Source organism: Chamaea fasciata, unplaced genomic scaffold (assembly GCF_029207755.1).
Source record: "Chamaea fasciata isolate MVZ Bird 193981 ecotype frontalis unplaced genomic scaffold, bChaFas1.0.hap1 SCAF_7, whole genome shotgun sequence".
Classification (NCBI taxonomy): Eukaryota; Metazoa; Chordata; class Aves; order Passeriformes; family Sylviidae; genus Chamaea; species Chamaea fasciata.
Window position 1 is genome coordinate 1,916,748 of NW_027094092.1, and position 15,939 is coordinate 1,932,686.

General features: G+C 43.9%; 1 protein-coding gene across 5 annotated transcripts in view; it reads right to left on the minus strand.

The window, feature by feature from the left end:
* Positions 1–15,939, minus strand: part of MICAL2 (microtubule associated monooxygenase, calponin and LIM domain containing 2) — a 116,955-nt gene that overhangs the window by 50,136 nt on the left and 50,880 nt on the right. For 2 of the 5 annotated variants that reach the window (XM_066187204.1, XM_066187206.1), the window contains exons 13-16: positions 14,666–14,865; positions 14,087–14,199; positions 10,992–11,063; positions 10,263–10,412 (exon numbers count right to left, since the gene is read on the minus strand). In XM_066187204.1, the coding sequence (XP_066043301.1) occupies positions 10,263–10,412; positions 10,992–11,063; positions 14,087–14,199; positions 14,666–14,865 (535 nt within the window). Of the gene's footprint in view, positions 1–418; positions 500–916; positions 1,016–6,540; positions 6,670–7,271; positions 7,374–7,585; positions 7,805–9,023; positions 9,129–10,262; positions 10,413–10,991; positions 11,064–14,086; positions 14,200–14,665; positions 14,866–15,939 lie in introns of all 5 variants that reach the window. The other 3 variants (XM_066187205.1, XM_066187202.1, XM_066187203.1) reach the window with 3 other exon arrangements.

Genomic DNA, 15,939 nt, shown 5'->3' on the forward strand with positions numbered 1-15,939 from the left:
CCGCAGGAGAGGGACCGCACATGGGATGGAGGAGGAAAAGTCCAAGGCACATTCAGACAGCAGCACACAGTCCACACAACTCATCTTTCATTTGCCAGCAACAGGCAGCCTTGGAGCCATTTTTTAATGTTAAGTAGAACTCACTGCTGTCCTTGTCACGTAGTCTTGTGCTTAAAAGTTGAGACTTCTATTCCAGACCTGCCATTAGCAATCCGTTTTGCTCTGATGGATCCTTTCAGAGCACGAACCTTTCCAAACAAACAACCATGCAAACGGAAAACCACACAGATGTGTTCTTAAAAACCATGGTGTTAATAGATCAGAGAGTTACACTGAAGCTGAAACCACTCAGTTTAGTGCCGGCTGGTAAGTAAAGTGTCATCACCACAACACAACACCTTACTTGGCTTCCCAGTACCTGACAGCTCTGAGCAGTGGAGGCAGCAGATGGAGAGTGAGGAGTGGGGCAAGAACCTGCAGCTCTGTCCAGAGACCGCTTCTGAATTCAACACAGAACAGTGTCAGAGTCGAGAAACAGCCCTCTTCAAAAGGAGGCACGGTGATTCAGCACTCGTGTGTTAAAAATAACTGCATAAGCATGTACTGCACAAAGCTTTCTTTAGAAGCCACCCTGAGTAATAATTGCCTTCTGTTACTAATTCTGCAGTAATTGCACTTAATAAAAGCCTCCTGAAGTTTTAATTCACACAGTCAAGTAACAGAAATATAAAACATGAAATATAAAAACAGGGCGAGCAACATTTCCATCAGCATATTCTGCCAATGTGCACTTGATTCTTTAATAACTGGACTTTTCATAAGGCTTCAAGTGCTCCACAACTGAGGTCTTAAGTCAGGATGGCATTCTGGGAACACTACTCTTGAGTTACTGTTTCTTTGTGGGTTTTAGTCTTACCAGTTCAAGCTGTGGCTTGGGCCTGTGATCATTCACATACAGATTTACAAGAACTTCAGCCACAGCTCCAATTGCACGTGAGACCTTTCCTACAGTCGTCTAATCAGGAAAAGGGGAGAAGATGAAGAATAGAAGGAAGAGCTTTAGTGACCCTTGAAAGAGAATTTAAAGACAAAAAAGGACAAGAATGATTTGGACACATGCAAACATCGATACGGGGAGGCAGGAGAAAGAGCAGAGGGAAAGTCCAGCAGCGCACAAGCATGTTCATGCGTGACCAGCACGGTCCAGCTGGGGCCACAGAAGGCTTCTGTGCAGCCCACAGACTTTTCCCTGAGGATGACTGAGAAGTTCCTGATGGGAGCAAATGCTTCCCCTCAAGGCTCCCTGCTGTGTCCATGAAAAGCTGAGCTGGGAGCCACTGCTTGGCCATCTGAGCTGGACATTCTGACATTAAAAAAACCTCCTATTGTTCACTTCAACTTCTCTGGGACTTGGTTGTTACATTTCAGAACGGGGGCGGGACTGAACTCCACATTAACACTCCCTAAAACTCTGACATTTCAGGGAACATTCTAGGAAAACGTGTGAGCCAAGTCCCACACAGACCTGCTTTGTCGGTGCTCGCAGGGCGACCATTCGCCCTCTCCCCATCGTAATGCCAGGGAAAACCGGAGAAACCACGCTCGTGAGGGGGAAACATCTCCTTTAATCTGCTTCATCACACTGCTGCAGCCACCAAAGCTAGGCTGTTTTTAACCAAATGTACCAATCAGGCCTGCAAGGAGCCAGCAGCTGCTTAGGCTGTGGCTCCAAAGGCACAGCAGACGGACTGACGGCTGCACGGTCCGTGCTTCCCTGCCAAAACACCTGCCTGGAGACTGGAGAAGGGGAAAAGTGTGTGTGTGTGTGTGTGTGTGACTGGGCTAGTGGGAGCAAGGAGGTGGGCACTCCGGTCCTGGAAAAAAGACAGGAAAGACTTCACAGGTTTACAGAAACATTTTCTACCCTAAATCACATTTCCCGTCGCGACTGGGATTTTAGCTTTCTGGTCAGTGTAAGATCCCACAACCTCTCTGGTAGCAAACGCAGCAAGGATCCATCCTGCTCCAGCCAGGGGCCTGGTACTCTGCTTCTCAAGTCAGGGCATTGTTTTTTCCATAAGGACAGATACTATCCAACACTCCATTTGCCTCTCAGAGTGCCCAGATCTCAAGGAAGTCCCCCCCTCTTCTCAGTGAAATGATTTTCAAGTCTTGCTAATTGAAGGTTTTAAAATACCAGAAAGTTACCATGAAGCAAGGAGAAAAAATATAAATGCAACGGTATTCAGAAGACCTCATAACAATTTTAAAGCATTTTCTATCGAGTTTAGAAACACTTACAGCGCACTGTGGATGCATTTTCAAAAATTATTATGGATAAAAAATTCAAGGGAAAATGTCCAACCCGTTACAGCTCCCCTTATCTTTTGCAAGTTATCTCATAATTAACTTGATACCCAGGCAGGTACAAAATATATGCATTAAGTCTAAAAAGGACATTCAAGGGCCAAATTTCTCTCCTGTTTGGTTTTGTTTAATATAAAGAGACTTTAAAATATTATTCAACATCTGGACAACTTGTGGGTAACAACAGCAAAGTTTACTTCTGCTTACATACGACAATGCTGTCCCAAGCAGCACACCAAATTATAAACTGCAAGAAGTGCTACTTGCTACTACAGGAAAAGGACATTCCTTTGATCTGTTTAAGAACATGGAATAAAAAAATCTTCCTCCCCAAATCCTGCACTGCTGAATATGCTGAACAATTCCTGGGCCACGTACAAGTTCCTGTCCACAAGCTCCGTGGTAAAAGTAAGTGTTCAAAGTCAGCTGAAGCAGAAAGTTTTCCTTGGACTTGATAAACACTGGAGCAATCAGTTAAATAACAAGGCTGTGCTTAAAGTGCGAGTAGTTGAATTTCAGGGAAAGTATCCTTGAGCCTGAACTACACCTTGAAATTCATCACGTTGGCTGATTTCTGTTCTCCACCCATTGGGACAACCTATGCCAACATTAAAGCAGTCAAAACAAGAAAATTGCATGTTTACGCACACTTCAAAAATGTTATTAAAAGGAAGTGTTCCTGTAATGAACGTGGATTCACATTCCAAGTAAAAGCAAAAGGGGATTTCAATTCAATTTAGCAACAATGCCCTTAAAACCACGCTCCAACTTTTGGTCAGCCCTGACGTGGTCAGGCAAGAGATGTTGGTTGTGCACCCCTTCCGACAGAACTATTCTGTTGTGTTCCCTTCAAGTGCCACTCAGTCACCAACCAGAAACATCAGGACAGGATGAGGACCCACCAGGGCAGCCCCAAGGGCACCTGCCACCCTCAGAGACACGCAGAGAATGTCCTTGGTGCCCCTGAGGCCACTGCCGTACTGAAGCCACAGAGAGCTTTGCGACGCTGGGGCCACTGTCTGCGTGGAACAGGCTCCTGCTCACAGTTCAGGCAGCTTTGTGCCAGCAGCTTTAAAGCCTTTGCTGAACGGGAATCCTAAAGGGTGACCTTACACAGTGAATTTCAGGGAACAACACTTAAAAAGCCCAAGCGTTTGTGATTTCCTCAGACTGCTGAGCTGTCAGTGGCGCGCTGCTTTTCAGCAGGTTGACCAGGGTGGTTAATACCAAGGAAAGAGAAAGCTGCCTTCTGTATTTATTTCCCTGTGTTATTATTCAGAGCTGCACAGCCAGCCAAGTAAGCCTCAGTAGCATTCTCATAAAACAAAGGAAATATGCTCTCTGCCTCCAAAAGCATACAATGCTTTCCCTTTGTTCTTTCATATCCTTAATGATTTTCCTGGTCTTATTTTGCTTTGAGGGTGATTTATTTACTTTCGGTACAAGCTGCTACGTATATTTTCCCTCTGAGATAAACAACATTTGAGTAGTAAGTTACTACGTGTAGGAAACGCCCCAGCCCTGCTTACTGCTGGTAATTAGAGTCATGTCACTGAAAGGAAGTCCTTGGTCCAAGCTGTGCAGGGAGCAAACTGACTGCAAAAACTTTCCCAGTTCTTAGCACAGGCTGTGTTGGGTTCACTCCTGGCAAAGCTCACACGAACAGAGTTTTCTGAAGGTCAATCCAACCTCGGGCAGAAAACAGGACAAACCAAAGCCCAGCCTGTAACACAATAAATGCTAACTCATAATTCTAGCTATGTGAATTCTGACAGCTGATTGAAGCTAGAAGGTACTTTTGATTATTGTTGGCATATTACACGTAGGAGGTAATTCTTACTAAGTTGTAATCATTGCATGTCTTGAAAGAAACAATAAGGTCCCACAGCCTTCTTTTCAAGTGTTCCTTGTAGGACTTAGACCTAATAACAAGTTTCTGTAATTAGACAGTATGATTTCATAGCCACCCTTTTCAATAACTGTGTCCCTGTAACTAACACTGTTCCAAGGAAAACTCAACAGCTGCAATGGAATGTCATGTCTGGTAACAACCTCAGAACTCGCCTGAAATTAAAATGACAGCACTAGCTGTTTAAAACCATGGGAGGGTGCTGATATCTACAGGTCATATATCATGAGGCCTTACAGAACTCAAAACACTTCTATCAACTTCTGTTTTTCTACTGGGGAAAAAGCAGGAACACTGACAGCAACCCACAGCAGCTCTTCCTGTTGGTTTATCAATCGCAATACACTTTCTGACACTGACGTCTACACTCAGCTAATGATAATTCTCAGAACAGAGACCAGAAATACAAATTTTGAGACCCATAAAGCCCCTCGAATTAACAGAGACACAGGCAGTTCCTGGTACATATTCACGGCAGAGAGGTCCAAATCTATTGTTGAACATCACTTGAAAAGGCACACTGTGCACGTGCTGAATTTTTATTTACATAGCAATGCACATTTAGTCAGTGCTTTATAGAGCGGGATAAAATTTTCACATTGTGTGCAATCGTAAAACTCAGGGACAACAATTTGACCGTGAAAGGGCAGGGACAGATTCTATTATCACGTGTGCCCCTAAGGGGAGGAGTAAAAGATCACCTAATCATTACCAGAGCTGCTGTTTAAAAATACTCCAAAATGCCACACAAAATGCACCACGTTTACACCTATGAAATGCACAGTGTACAAGAGGCCCTGAGCCTGTACAACACATGGATGCCTGTGTGTGCAGGCATCAAGATGCTCACGCATGTAGATGTGCCAAAGTGTAAATGCAGTCCTGCTTAACCAGCCAAATATTTACCCAGTGAGATGAACATGTATTTACTGTGCTGGTGACAGAACTAGATTTTCTTGCTTCAGCCGCGCTGCATTCTGCCAGTATCTCTAGAGAGAGCACTTTTCAGCCAAACTCAGCCTGAGTGAAACCAAGCCACAACAAACTACTGACACACCATTTAAATACGAAGGCAAACTCATCAAGGCTGTCAGGGCACTTTAAACAAAATGCAGTTTTTAAAATATCTAAAAAAAAAAAAAAAAGAAAAAAACCCCAGATTTTTCAGGACAAAGGTTCTCCAAGAAGAGATGGTAAAATCCCAATGAAATGATTGCTCACAGACTTTCCATATGATTAAAAGCCTAGCTCTCATATTCTAAAGGGCTTTTCAGATAGCTTGGGTTTGGGTTTTATCTTTTTATTCCCTTCGCGGAGTCACAATAATTCTCCAAATCAGATGAACATCAGCCCCCAGTCTTTTGGAAGCCATGACTTAGCTTAAAACCTATCACATGCTATTCCTCTTGGGTCATAAAAAGTAAGAGGCAAATCCAGGCAAAGGAATTACTCAGAAGCTGAAGGGAATTAAGGGATTACTGCAGTGAGGCACCTGCTGAGCTTGCAGTGTCCTTGAAGGGCCGTGTCCCCTGTATTTTCCTGGGGACTGGGAGCCAGGCAGTCATTGCAACACAGCCCATTAGCACCAGCCTCAGTAGTAAGAACTGAGCATCTCTGACCCAAGTGTCATCTCCTTCAATCAGAGTATGCCTGTTTCCTCTCCATAAGGTCTGCTGTTATAAAGAACCGTGTTCTAGCTAGTCACACGCAGAAGCAAGTTTAAACTGCAAATAATTAAACGAAATGAAACAAAAAAATGTCTGTATTGGTAAATGCTCATACAATTCCAAGATGTGTCCATTCTAAGACGTGGTTAAAATAACCATCATTGTGCAGGTTTTCCCCTGCAGACCAGACAGATATTCTTATGGAAAGAAACAAAAATGCCACTCAAGAAAACCAACCAACCCCACAGCATCCAGTTTGCTTTATAACGTGAAGCTTTCTTCAGCATGCCTGTGGTATCATCCAACAGCAGATCATTTGAAATAAGCAGCAATGCAAAATTTTCAGAATTGAAGTTAAAAAAAAAAAAATGTTAACCATTTGCTTTGTTCTTCAGCCTTTACCTGAGCCATTTCTGATGATGACATTTCTCTTACAAACATGCAGAACTAACAACAGTAAAAACAGAAAGTTTGATTTAAATGTGAATTACAACCTATGCAACAGGTCTACTGCCAGCACCTTCCATCCAAGCCATTTCTCAAGCAGCTTGAGTTTACAAGTTTGGGTTTTACATGAAAAATCTCTTAATAGAGTACCTGTTGAGAAGAAACAGCAGAGGAAGCTGAACCAACAGACGATGAAGCAGCAACAGCTGAATGATGAGGTGGAGGGCAAGAGGGAGTTGGGGGCTGAGAATGGGATAAGCCTTTAGTAGGTAGCTTATTCTGTGTAGAGCAGAAACAGGAGAGTTATCCAAGAGACAGTGACATCAACACAGGTTAAGTTCACAGTCATGCATCAAAAAAACCAGAAAGGTAAGAATGACAGTTCTACTCTTCTCGCTACCTCTGCACAGCAAGGACCCACAGAAATCATCGCGGCATCTTCATGGTAAATTATATTATTGCACCAGTTTTTTTAAAGAGAAATATTCACAGTGGGCAGTAAGGTAAGAGAGCGCTGGGAGAAAGCATAATGAAATCCGGGAAAAACCAAAGTGCACCAAGTACCGCTGCTCACCAACTGATTACAAACTGCGAGCCAGCAGTGTGTGCTTAAGCACAAGACAGTTTATTGGAACACCTTTCTCTCCTGCTGAAGTACTACGCTTAGCGTTATGATTCACATTGTTTTACCTCAATTAAACTATGCAATACTTAAATAACACTTTTTACTAGTTTCAGTGGAATCCACATTACTTTTCAGATCCACACAGAATGAAAGGAAATTAAGACCAAAACCACAGCAATGGTTTTTTTTTTCCCTTCATGAATTCTTATACATCTTCCAATTCAGCAGTTCTTCAGGTGCAAAACTTAAAATTCACCTTCGGAAACTCCATGTATCCAAACATTGAGGCGAGATGTGCTGCTTTCTCTTTAATGTTCTTTTTATGGAATTCCCTATTTGCTATGGTCTGAGCTCTTTTCTGCAGTGACAGCCAGGGAAGGACAGCCAAGAAAAGAAAGAGAGAGATTTCAGTTAAAACCACATCTGTCAATAGAACACAGAAGTTTGCAGAAAGACTTCTTATTGTCTTAATACAACCTACAGTCAACAGAGAACAAGCCAGCAAAACCACAGTACACAGATTATCACAGGCAGTTAAGAGACAGGAAAGGAAAAGAAGTTGCTTGTCACCTGTTTCATTTTTTCCTCCAGGTGCTGAAGACGCTCAAGCACTCCAGAAAGTACAAATGCAGCAGAACAGGCAGATGCGAGATTTTCAGAGGTTTCTGACAGACTGGGCTGGGGATCTGTTTTGTGCACAGTCTTTGCACTCCTGGCCATATGAGCAGAACCATTTAAAGACTGTTTGGGTTCCCTGACCTCGTGCTCACTCCTAGCTACCACCTGAAACTGGGAAACACTTGAAGTGAACAAAACTCTGCTTTCTGCACTACCATGCAGTATATGCAGCTTTTAAGGATGCTTCCGAAAGCGCGGCACAGTCATGCACATAAACTGGAAATGAAATGTTCTCACGTCACTCTTTGCACACTTTCTACTGCGCTTCTGCTGCTTGTGCACATGCATTGAAATAAACCAGTCCTACACAACTTGTGCAGGCCTTGACACCCTTCTCTCTGTTTGTGAGTTTTTGCCAATCATCTCAGACAGAAGCAGTGCAGAACATCTTCTAGGGTTTACAGCAAAGGTTTTGCGTTGGGTTTTTTTGGCATCACACCTGCCTGAAACTAGGCTTATAATCTAATTGCATTTATGAGGATTTTAACAGTAGTTCTGGCCATAGTTCTCGATCTAGCCTGACCCAAATCAGTATGTAATGTATTTCGGATTTAAGGCATTTCCTGAGGAGTTCAGAACACATCACTGAATTTGAGTTTTCAAACAAAAAAAGCTCCTGACCTGCAGATTTCCACACGCAACACAGATCTCATTTCATTGCAGACTGCTCTTGAAGTGCCACTAGAGGATGTTTACTTCAATTTAAAACTCTGATGTAAAGTGAACATCAATACTGTTTGAGATGAGATTGCTTTCAGTGAAAGTACTAAGAGAAAAATTTAGACTACATTGTCAAAAATTTTCCCCCATATATGTGATGCTGCAAAAGAGCTACTAGCAGAAATTTTTATCACAGGTTCTACCTACAGAAATAAAACATCTGGGCACCAATATCAGCCTTTCAGTGCCCAAGCTTTTATCTTGGACATTTTTTCCAGGTTTCTCTCTTAGCCTTATCATTACAACAGCCCAAAGCAATGAGTACATGCACAGATTTTCAGATGCTGCTATAGTTTTCTCACATGTTAAATGCAGCTGTGTAATTACATTCATACAATCTGGAGCCTAGATGTGGTAACGCAGAAATCAGCACTTATGTTTTCACGGTATTTCCACACTTTCAGAGAGTTTTCTCATCTGCCAAAGCAGGTGTAAAATAGCCTTACGCGTCTAATGTGGCTTTCAAAATTCTCGGCTAAATGTGTCAGTGAACTCTGCAGATTCCATCCAAATATTGCTTTGTATCTTGTGTAGTTCTGCAACAGCAGCGAGTTCCTAGCAGTAAGAGAAACGCCGTGTTTGCCAGGTGTCACCCACAGGAGTTTCCTACCTGCCTTTTTGGTTGAGGTGGGAAAAGGCTTGGATCCATAGGTTTAGCAAAGCGAGGATTAACAGGAGCGTCAGAGGAGAGCAGGGCTGGTCTATCTGTTAGCTCCTTGTAAAGCATTTTGAAAATTGAAAAGACGGAGCGAAGGAGAAAAAAAAAAAAAAGGAAGACAGTAAATAGGATTCAAAAAATTTCTGAGGCAGAAAGAAATAAAAGCTGCTTTTAAAGACGCATTACTGTGAAGAATAACAACAGATTTTGCAGATTTCTGCCGCCCACCCATTTTATTAGCAACTCCTACCATCAAAGATATACTTCAAGTTGAACACATTCAGTACTTTTTAACAGAGTTTATGATCAGAATAACTTCCTTCAGCACGGCCAAGGAAATCTCTGGCCACTTACCACACACAGAAAGCTCGGGGCATTGACAAGTAGCCAGGTAGCGTGCAAACAACTTTGGTTCAAGGATAGAGAAAGTCACTGGACATCTATAAAGCCTACACTACTGGAGGACCCAATTCTTTAAGTAAACAAACGGAGACAAGGACAAAGAATTAAGAAAGCCACCATCCTTGTCAAAACACCCACACCTTGTTCATCCTTCCTTCAGATCTTTCGGGTGACAAATCCAAACTCCGCTGATTCCAACTATTTCTGGCTGAAGTGTGATTTCGAGCTTCTCCCCCCTACCCTGGCAGCATGGGATTGTTTCCACAACACCTCTAGTCACACTAACAACAAACCATGAAAACGCTGTATGATGCACAAACGTGTTCCACTCTGCCTAGTTTTGGAATGGAAACGACAGCCAGACACATCTTGAAAAAGATGAGGTTTCCTTTTGAGACTTCCTAGATTTTCCATCAAGACAGACTCCACAGGATATGCAGAATCCTTCATTTGAAAAACAGGGGCAACAACAGGCCTTCTGCAATACTGTATGCAGCCAGCTTAGACTTCCAAACAAAACAAATTCCACAGGCTGACTTACATGAGATTAGTTCTAGACACTGTAACACTTAACAATACGTTATATTTACAGCACTGGTCAATCCATATGAGTTGCATTTGTTTACCAAGTATCGAGGGAAATACCTCTAATTTGCATCAGGTATTAAAAGAGACGAGCCACTTCAAACACCTAACAGAACCATCTTCCCTTGGAAATATGAATCACCTTCACAAGGAGGGACTACAGCTTAATTTCAGAGATGACTCTCATGTTCATCTATGACCTACCTGTCTCCTCAGAATTGTATTTGAAGCATTCTCTTCAAACTTTGCCAGCAGCTGAGTTGCCATTGATTTGACCTTGTTTTGGTTCATTCCTTCTCTGCCATCACTCTGTTCTTTCCCACTGTTTGTCCCCTGGCTTGGAAAGCCTGAAGTCTGCAAGGAAACAACAAACTGTGTTTTTTTTCTTAGGTTTCCTACAACATTCCTGAAGTGAGAGGAGGAGAGAGATAACATCCTTATCAGCAAAGGGTGAAAGGAAATACAGCCTGCAGTATACTAAAATGACACGTGCAGCATGCAAAAGTCACCAAGAAGTATTTTCTTGGGTCCCAGAGTACAGTAAAAGGGAACGTTAATCCCTGCTGCTATTCATAAAGCAGAGTCGCAAAGGTGACTAATCAGAGAAGGGCTGGAAAGCAAGCTGCAATGCAAACTCTTGAAATAAAAAATTGTCCAAATAGCTGAGTTAGGAAAAGGGGAAAAAAAAACCAAACCCGTATCTTAAATGTTCTTGTGTCAGAACAAAAACTAGTGCAAATTTACTTAATGCTCTACTCCCTACCGAACGATTTAAATTAATTTAGCTCTTCCTTAGTGCACGCCACAGTAAATTCGAGGTTTTTCTCCTGCCGAGCTCCAAAGGCCAAACCTTGGGCCCCCAACTCCCACTGCTTCCTCAGCTCTGGTGCCCATCAAGGAGCAGGACACGGGTGGGCACCACAGATCACCAACCTGCTCAAAGACACCGAAGAGTCCTTTCCGACGCCTTTTGTTAGTCTCGCTTTCTTCTGTTTTCCCTTCAGCCTGAAGGGGCAAAGCCAAAACAAGTTCCGTGAGTTACTGCAGCAGTTCCCAAGTCCACCCCAGCAGTTCCTCCCAGGATAACGAGTTCCATCCCCCGGCACCCACAGGGGAGCAGTGCCAGCAGCATCAGGGGGTCTCGCTGCCCTGCCAGACCCCCTGAATCCTCAGCAGGATTGCTCCTGGTGCAGCTATCAGGGCAGCGAAAGCTGTCCCACAGCCCCTGACTGGGAGCTCTCACTGGGCTCCAGGGTGTGAGAACACAGGCTAGCGCACTGTGCTGAACACAGGCCCTACAACTTGGGTGTTTATCTTCCCCTCCTTCAGTACTGAGGAGTTTATAATTCATAAAGCACTAACAGGTCCTTGAAGAAAAAGGTTTTGCAGCATGAGTTCTTCTGCGAATTTTCACCTAGGCTGTGCTGTTTTCCAGGGACGTAACAAAATCCAGAAACCCCCTCACTCTTCCACTGTAACCCCCAAATCTCTCTTAACCCATCTGTCTGCAGATCATGAATTCATGGAACAGTCATACTTCCTTTTTTGAGCAATTACTGGCTGCCTTAAAGGTCTGTCTCCCTCATAAGGTTCATCTCCCTGACTCTGGCTGAACATTACAATACTTAAGCAACCAAATTGCTCCTTTTGTGCTTGAGCCACGCACATATTTCATTATTTTACTCAACTAGAGATGACAAAAATCAGTAAAACTTCATACTCAGTCTGCACAAACTTGAAAAGCAGTCAATGCTTGGAAATTTTGATCACTTCTTATAACATTCAGTCCCAAAGACTGATTACACAGTGATAATTTATGACCAATAAACTACATTCCACCTATTTGCATCTGCCCACGCTGTAACTTAGCGCCTGCTCAGTCAACTTAACCCCAAGAAGGAATAAAGAGAGAAAGATCAAGGAATGCAGGCTTCCTTTTTACGTATAGACTGTAATAAACCATTACGCAGTGAAGACCAGTAATCCCAAACAGCTTGTGGGCAAACACCAAAAGGACCAGATGACAATATTTCAATTACTTTGTCTGCTTTGCTACGTTGTCTTTCAAGCAGCAGCTCGGTATTACCCAGCTTTGCACTACCTACAGTCATCTGTCTACCCAGAGAGGGTGAACAGAGAACAGCACAATGAATTCTGCACAATAGCCTGGGCCACATAAAAGCAGATTTTGCCTGAGTGAATGGAGCAAGCAAGATGCTACCTTTCAGAAATCTGACATAAAGGACTCTCATTAACATGCTGACAAAGAAGTGAAAGACAAAGCAATTTAATTGCCCAGCAAGACTCCGAAAGGGCTTCGCCCTGCATTGTGTAAACACCTCCTTTCATTTATTAGTCTGGAGCACAGGAAATCTCAGTTCCTCTCCAGCCGGGCTGACACTCAGAGGAGAATGGAAAACATGATCCAGCTCAGCACAGGCTGCCAGAACAGCCACAGCCACAACCAGCTCCAGGCTCCGCTTCCTGGTCTCCCACAGCCAGTGCCCAGATAAGGATCCCTCCTCCAGCCCAACCCAAGGACAAACCACATGCCATGGAGAGTTCAGCTGGCAGCACTCTGCTCTCCTAAAGCCTGGACAGAACGTTTGGTATGTACACACACGGATAATGCTCAGCACCAGTTTTTGCAGGGGAAAGACCCCTAAAACTGAAGCCACAGCCAAACCCTGGACTCAAGCAGTTGCTTTCCAAGGAGCTTCACTTCCCAGCTAGTTCCAGCTGGTTACGGCACTCCCGAGTCAGTCCTAACCCACCCCGCTTGGTTTCACAGCCCATCCGTGACAGAGCTGCAAAACCTCGCACAAAACGCCTGGTTTCCCTGGCTGATTTGGGAAATTCCACTTCCACTTCTCATTTCCAACGAGCCCCCATACTGTGAAACCAGTGGGGCCCTCCAAGCAAATCACCTCGCGCTTTCATGTGCTGCCAAGAACTCCAGCTCCTGCTATGACAGAAGGCTTATTTCATGACAGGAGGTTAATCAGAGGCTCAGTAATGGAAAGCTCTCCCCTCTGCTAAAAGTCTATTTACTTCTGCAAACAACTCATTGAGAAACAACACTGCGGTCATGATAAAGGTTTTTCTTCTAAAGAAGTCACCCACAAGAAAAAGCAAAGTTTATCCTGCCTGTTGGGTTTCTCACCGCTTGGCTACCTGGGAACCATGTCACTTAGTTTTCTGTACATGTGGGTGGCAGGAAAAAAAATATTTCCTAACAAGGATATTTCAAGTTACTGGACAATTGACTGTCCACAGGTTTTGAAAAATTCTGGGTGTGCAGATCAAAAATATTCAAAAGTCAGTGTAGGAAGTATCTGGAAATTCTGGAGCAATTCTTCAGATGAGAAAAATAGAAATCACATTTCTACAAGACAAGAGAGCAATAAATTTAAAAAGCAGGATATTGAAATACTGAGAAATGCAGTAGATGTGTACATGTGTTAACTCAGGGCTCTGCAAAGCTTCAAGGCCCTGTAGTCCTTACTCACAGCACGTATGGGCATGGATTTTTTTATCATACAGGGACGTAACAGGGCCTGTCAGGAAGCTTTCATTAATAAGTGACCAAGAGAGAAAAGTACATGGGCATGACTAAGAGATTGTTATCCCAGAGCTGCTGATCAACCTGCCCACTGTTTGTCACCGTTGCAGGTTTCTCCTGTAGGAGCTGGAAAGCTTCCCTTCAGAACCCTGACAGCATCCACAAACGGTGCAAATCTCTGCTTTTTTTCAAAAAGCAGCACTCCCTCCCAATCAATAAACACTCTAGCACAACACTGACCATTTGAACTGGTATATAATAGAATGGCTGGATATTTAACTCCAGGAATACAGAGCTACAGGACTCTTTTTCTTACAGGTAGAAATGGGTCAGAAAATTACAGCATAATTTTCATGCATATAGCATGTATATATAAGCCCCTTATTTCTGAGCCTGAAAGTTTATTTTCATCTTTTCAGGAAAAAAAAAAAAAGATTCCCAGGGGAAGTCTTGTTTCACAACTCACCTTTGGTACTCGTTTTCTTGGAAAAGTTAAATTGATATAATTATTAAAGATGAAATTCGATGATTTTGGTGAACCAAGATCATTATTTTCTCCATTTTGCTTCTCAGCAGCATCTGTTGAAAAAACAACTGCTTAGGGTATTTACTTAGATTTGTTTTTAAATTATTCTGACTAAGCCAAAGCTTTCCAGTTGAGCGCTGGTAGCAATTATATATAAGAGACACAGGCAAATAGAAGTAAATACATACAATGTAGTGTGGTTTTTTTTTTAAAAAAGAAACACAAGCATGAACGTGCTGTGTGCAGTCATCCCTATAAGGGAATCACTTCAATAACTTGATACATGACCTTCATGATGTCAGGCAGCAGTTATCCAGCTGCTCCTACACCCTGAAACCACCAAAGACCCACAAAACCTTCGTCTTCAATCAAGCTTTTCCCCCTTTCCCGTGTTAAGCCTGAGGTAACTCTTGCAGAATGGCAATAGGGAATGGCTCAGCTGGGAAAAGACTCCTGGCTCAAGAGCGGTGCTCGCCAGCAGCCTGGATGAAGGGCTGCCAAAGCCCAGGTGTGCCTCACCTACTGCCCGCAGCGGAGTGCCCCGGAACAGCTCGTAGAACTTGGACAGGTACAGCACCATGCTCAGCTTGTCGGGCTCCCCGGCCGAGCCCAGCTCCTTGCCCGTGGTCACCGGCGGGATGCCGAACTCCTGCTCGGCCACGTCGAAGGCCAGCTGGTTGTTCCTCACCACGTCCTCCTCGTTCAGGGCGTCGAAGTCGCTGCGGGGACAGCACAGCGGCATCGCTCGCGCCCTGCTCCCTCCGGGAACACGCGGGGCCACCACGGCACGGCAGCACCGGGAGTGAGGGAGGGCACTGGCACCTCACTGGGTCAAAGATACACAGCCCACACGGTGCCCCACACAATTCCCCTTATTACAAATATTGGCTTTGCCAGAAGTGTAACTTAAAAGCTTTTTCACCGAACCAGACCTTGATGTAGTCCCACAAAAAAAGATCCTCTTGTTTACGGAGAGATGCAGTTCTTGCTCACAAGTGCTAAGATGTGGGCGTCCCTTAGACCATCCACAGAAGAAATTTCATTCCCTTGGAGAGGATGCACCCTCTAGGCTGCCTCAGATAGCAGTGACTTCACTTTGGCAAGCCCCTTTGGGAGACTTCCTTGCAGCTCACGGTGAGCAAAATGCTTCAACCCATGAACCTTCAGAGTTTTATGTTACTGTTTTGTACCCTATCGGTTATTCCCCTTGTTCCTGGTTTTTTACCCCTCCTGATTGGTTCTTTTTTGATTCTTTCCCTGGTTGGTCCCTTTCCCAATTCCTATCCCCACTGGCCAAGTTGTGAAACCCCATCCCCTGGTTACCCTACACAGTCCCTCTCCCCTCGGGCTATTTGGTTCTTTCCTCTTCGGACTTGGCTGAATAAAGAAACTCTCCTGGAGATGGGAAAGACCCCGTCTCATCGTTTTATTCCTGCGTCACCTGAGGTGGCAAGCATGGATCTGCTGCTCAGGCAGCTTTAAAAAGAGCTACTCACTCTACTCCTGAGAGTGCCTGTGCCCCCGTCAGACCAGGTGTCTTTTTAAAGACGCTTCTGACCAGGAAGATCGCGGCACCTTGACCATCGCATCAGACCATGACACTAAGAAACCTTTTCCTTCTCCAAATGCACCTGAACTATCACAGACGTCATCCATTAGCAACAGATTACTTAGGTTCAGTTAGTTCTATACATTATCAAAGCCAGGAGGAATAAATTTAGGACAGCGTTCTATGGAAGTAGCACGTTGTATGTGTGTGCACACACATGCAGAGGCACAACCTTTCCTTTTTT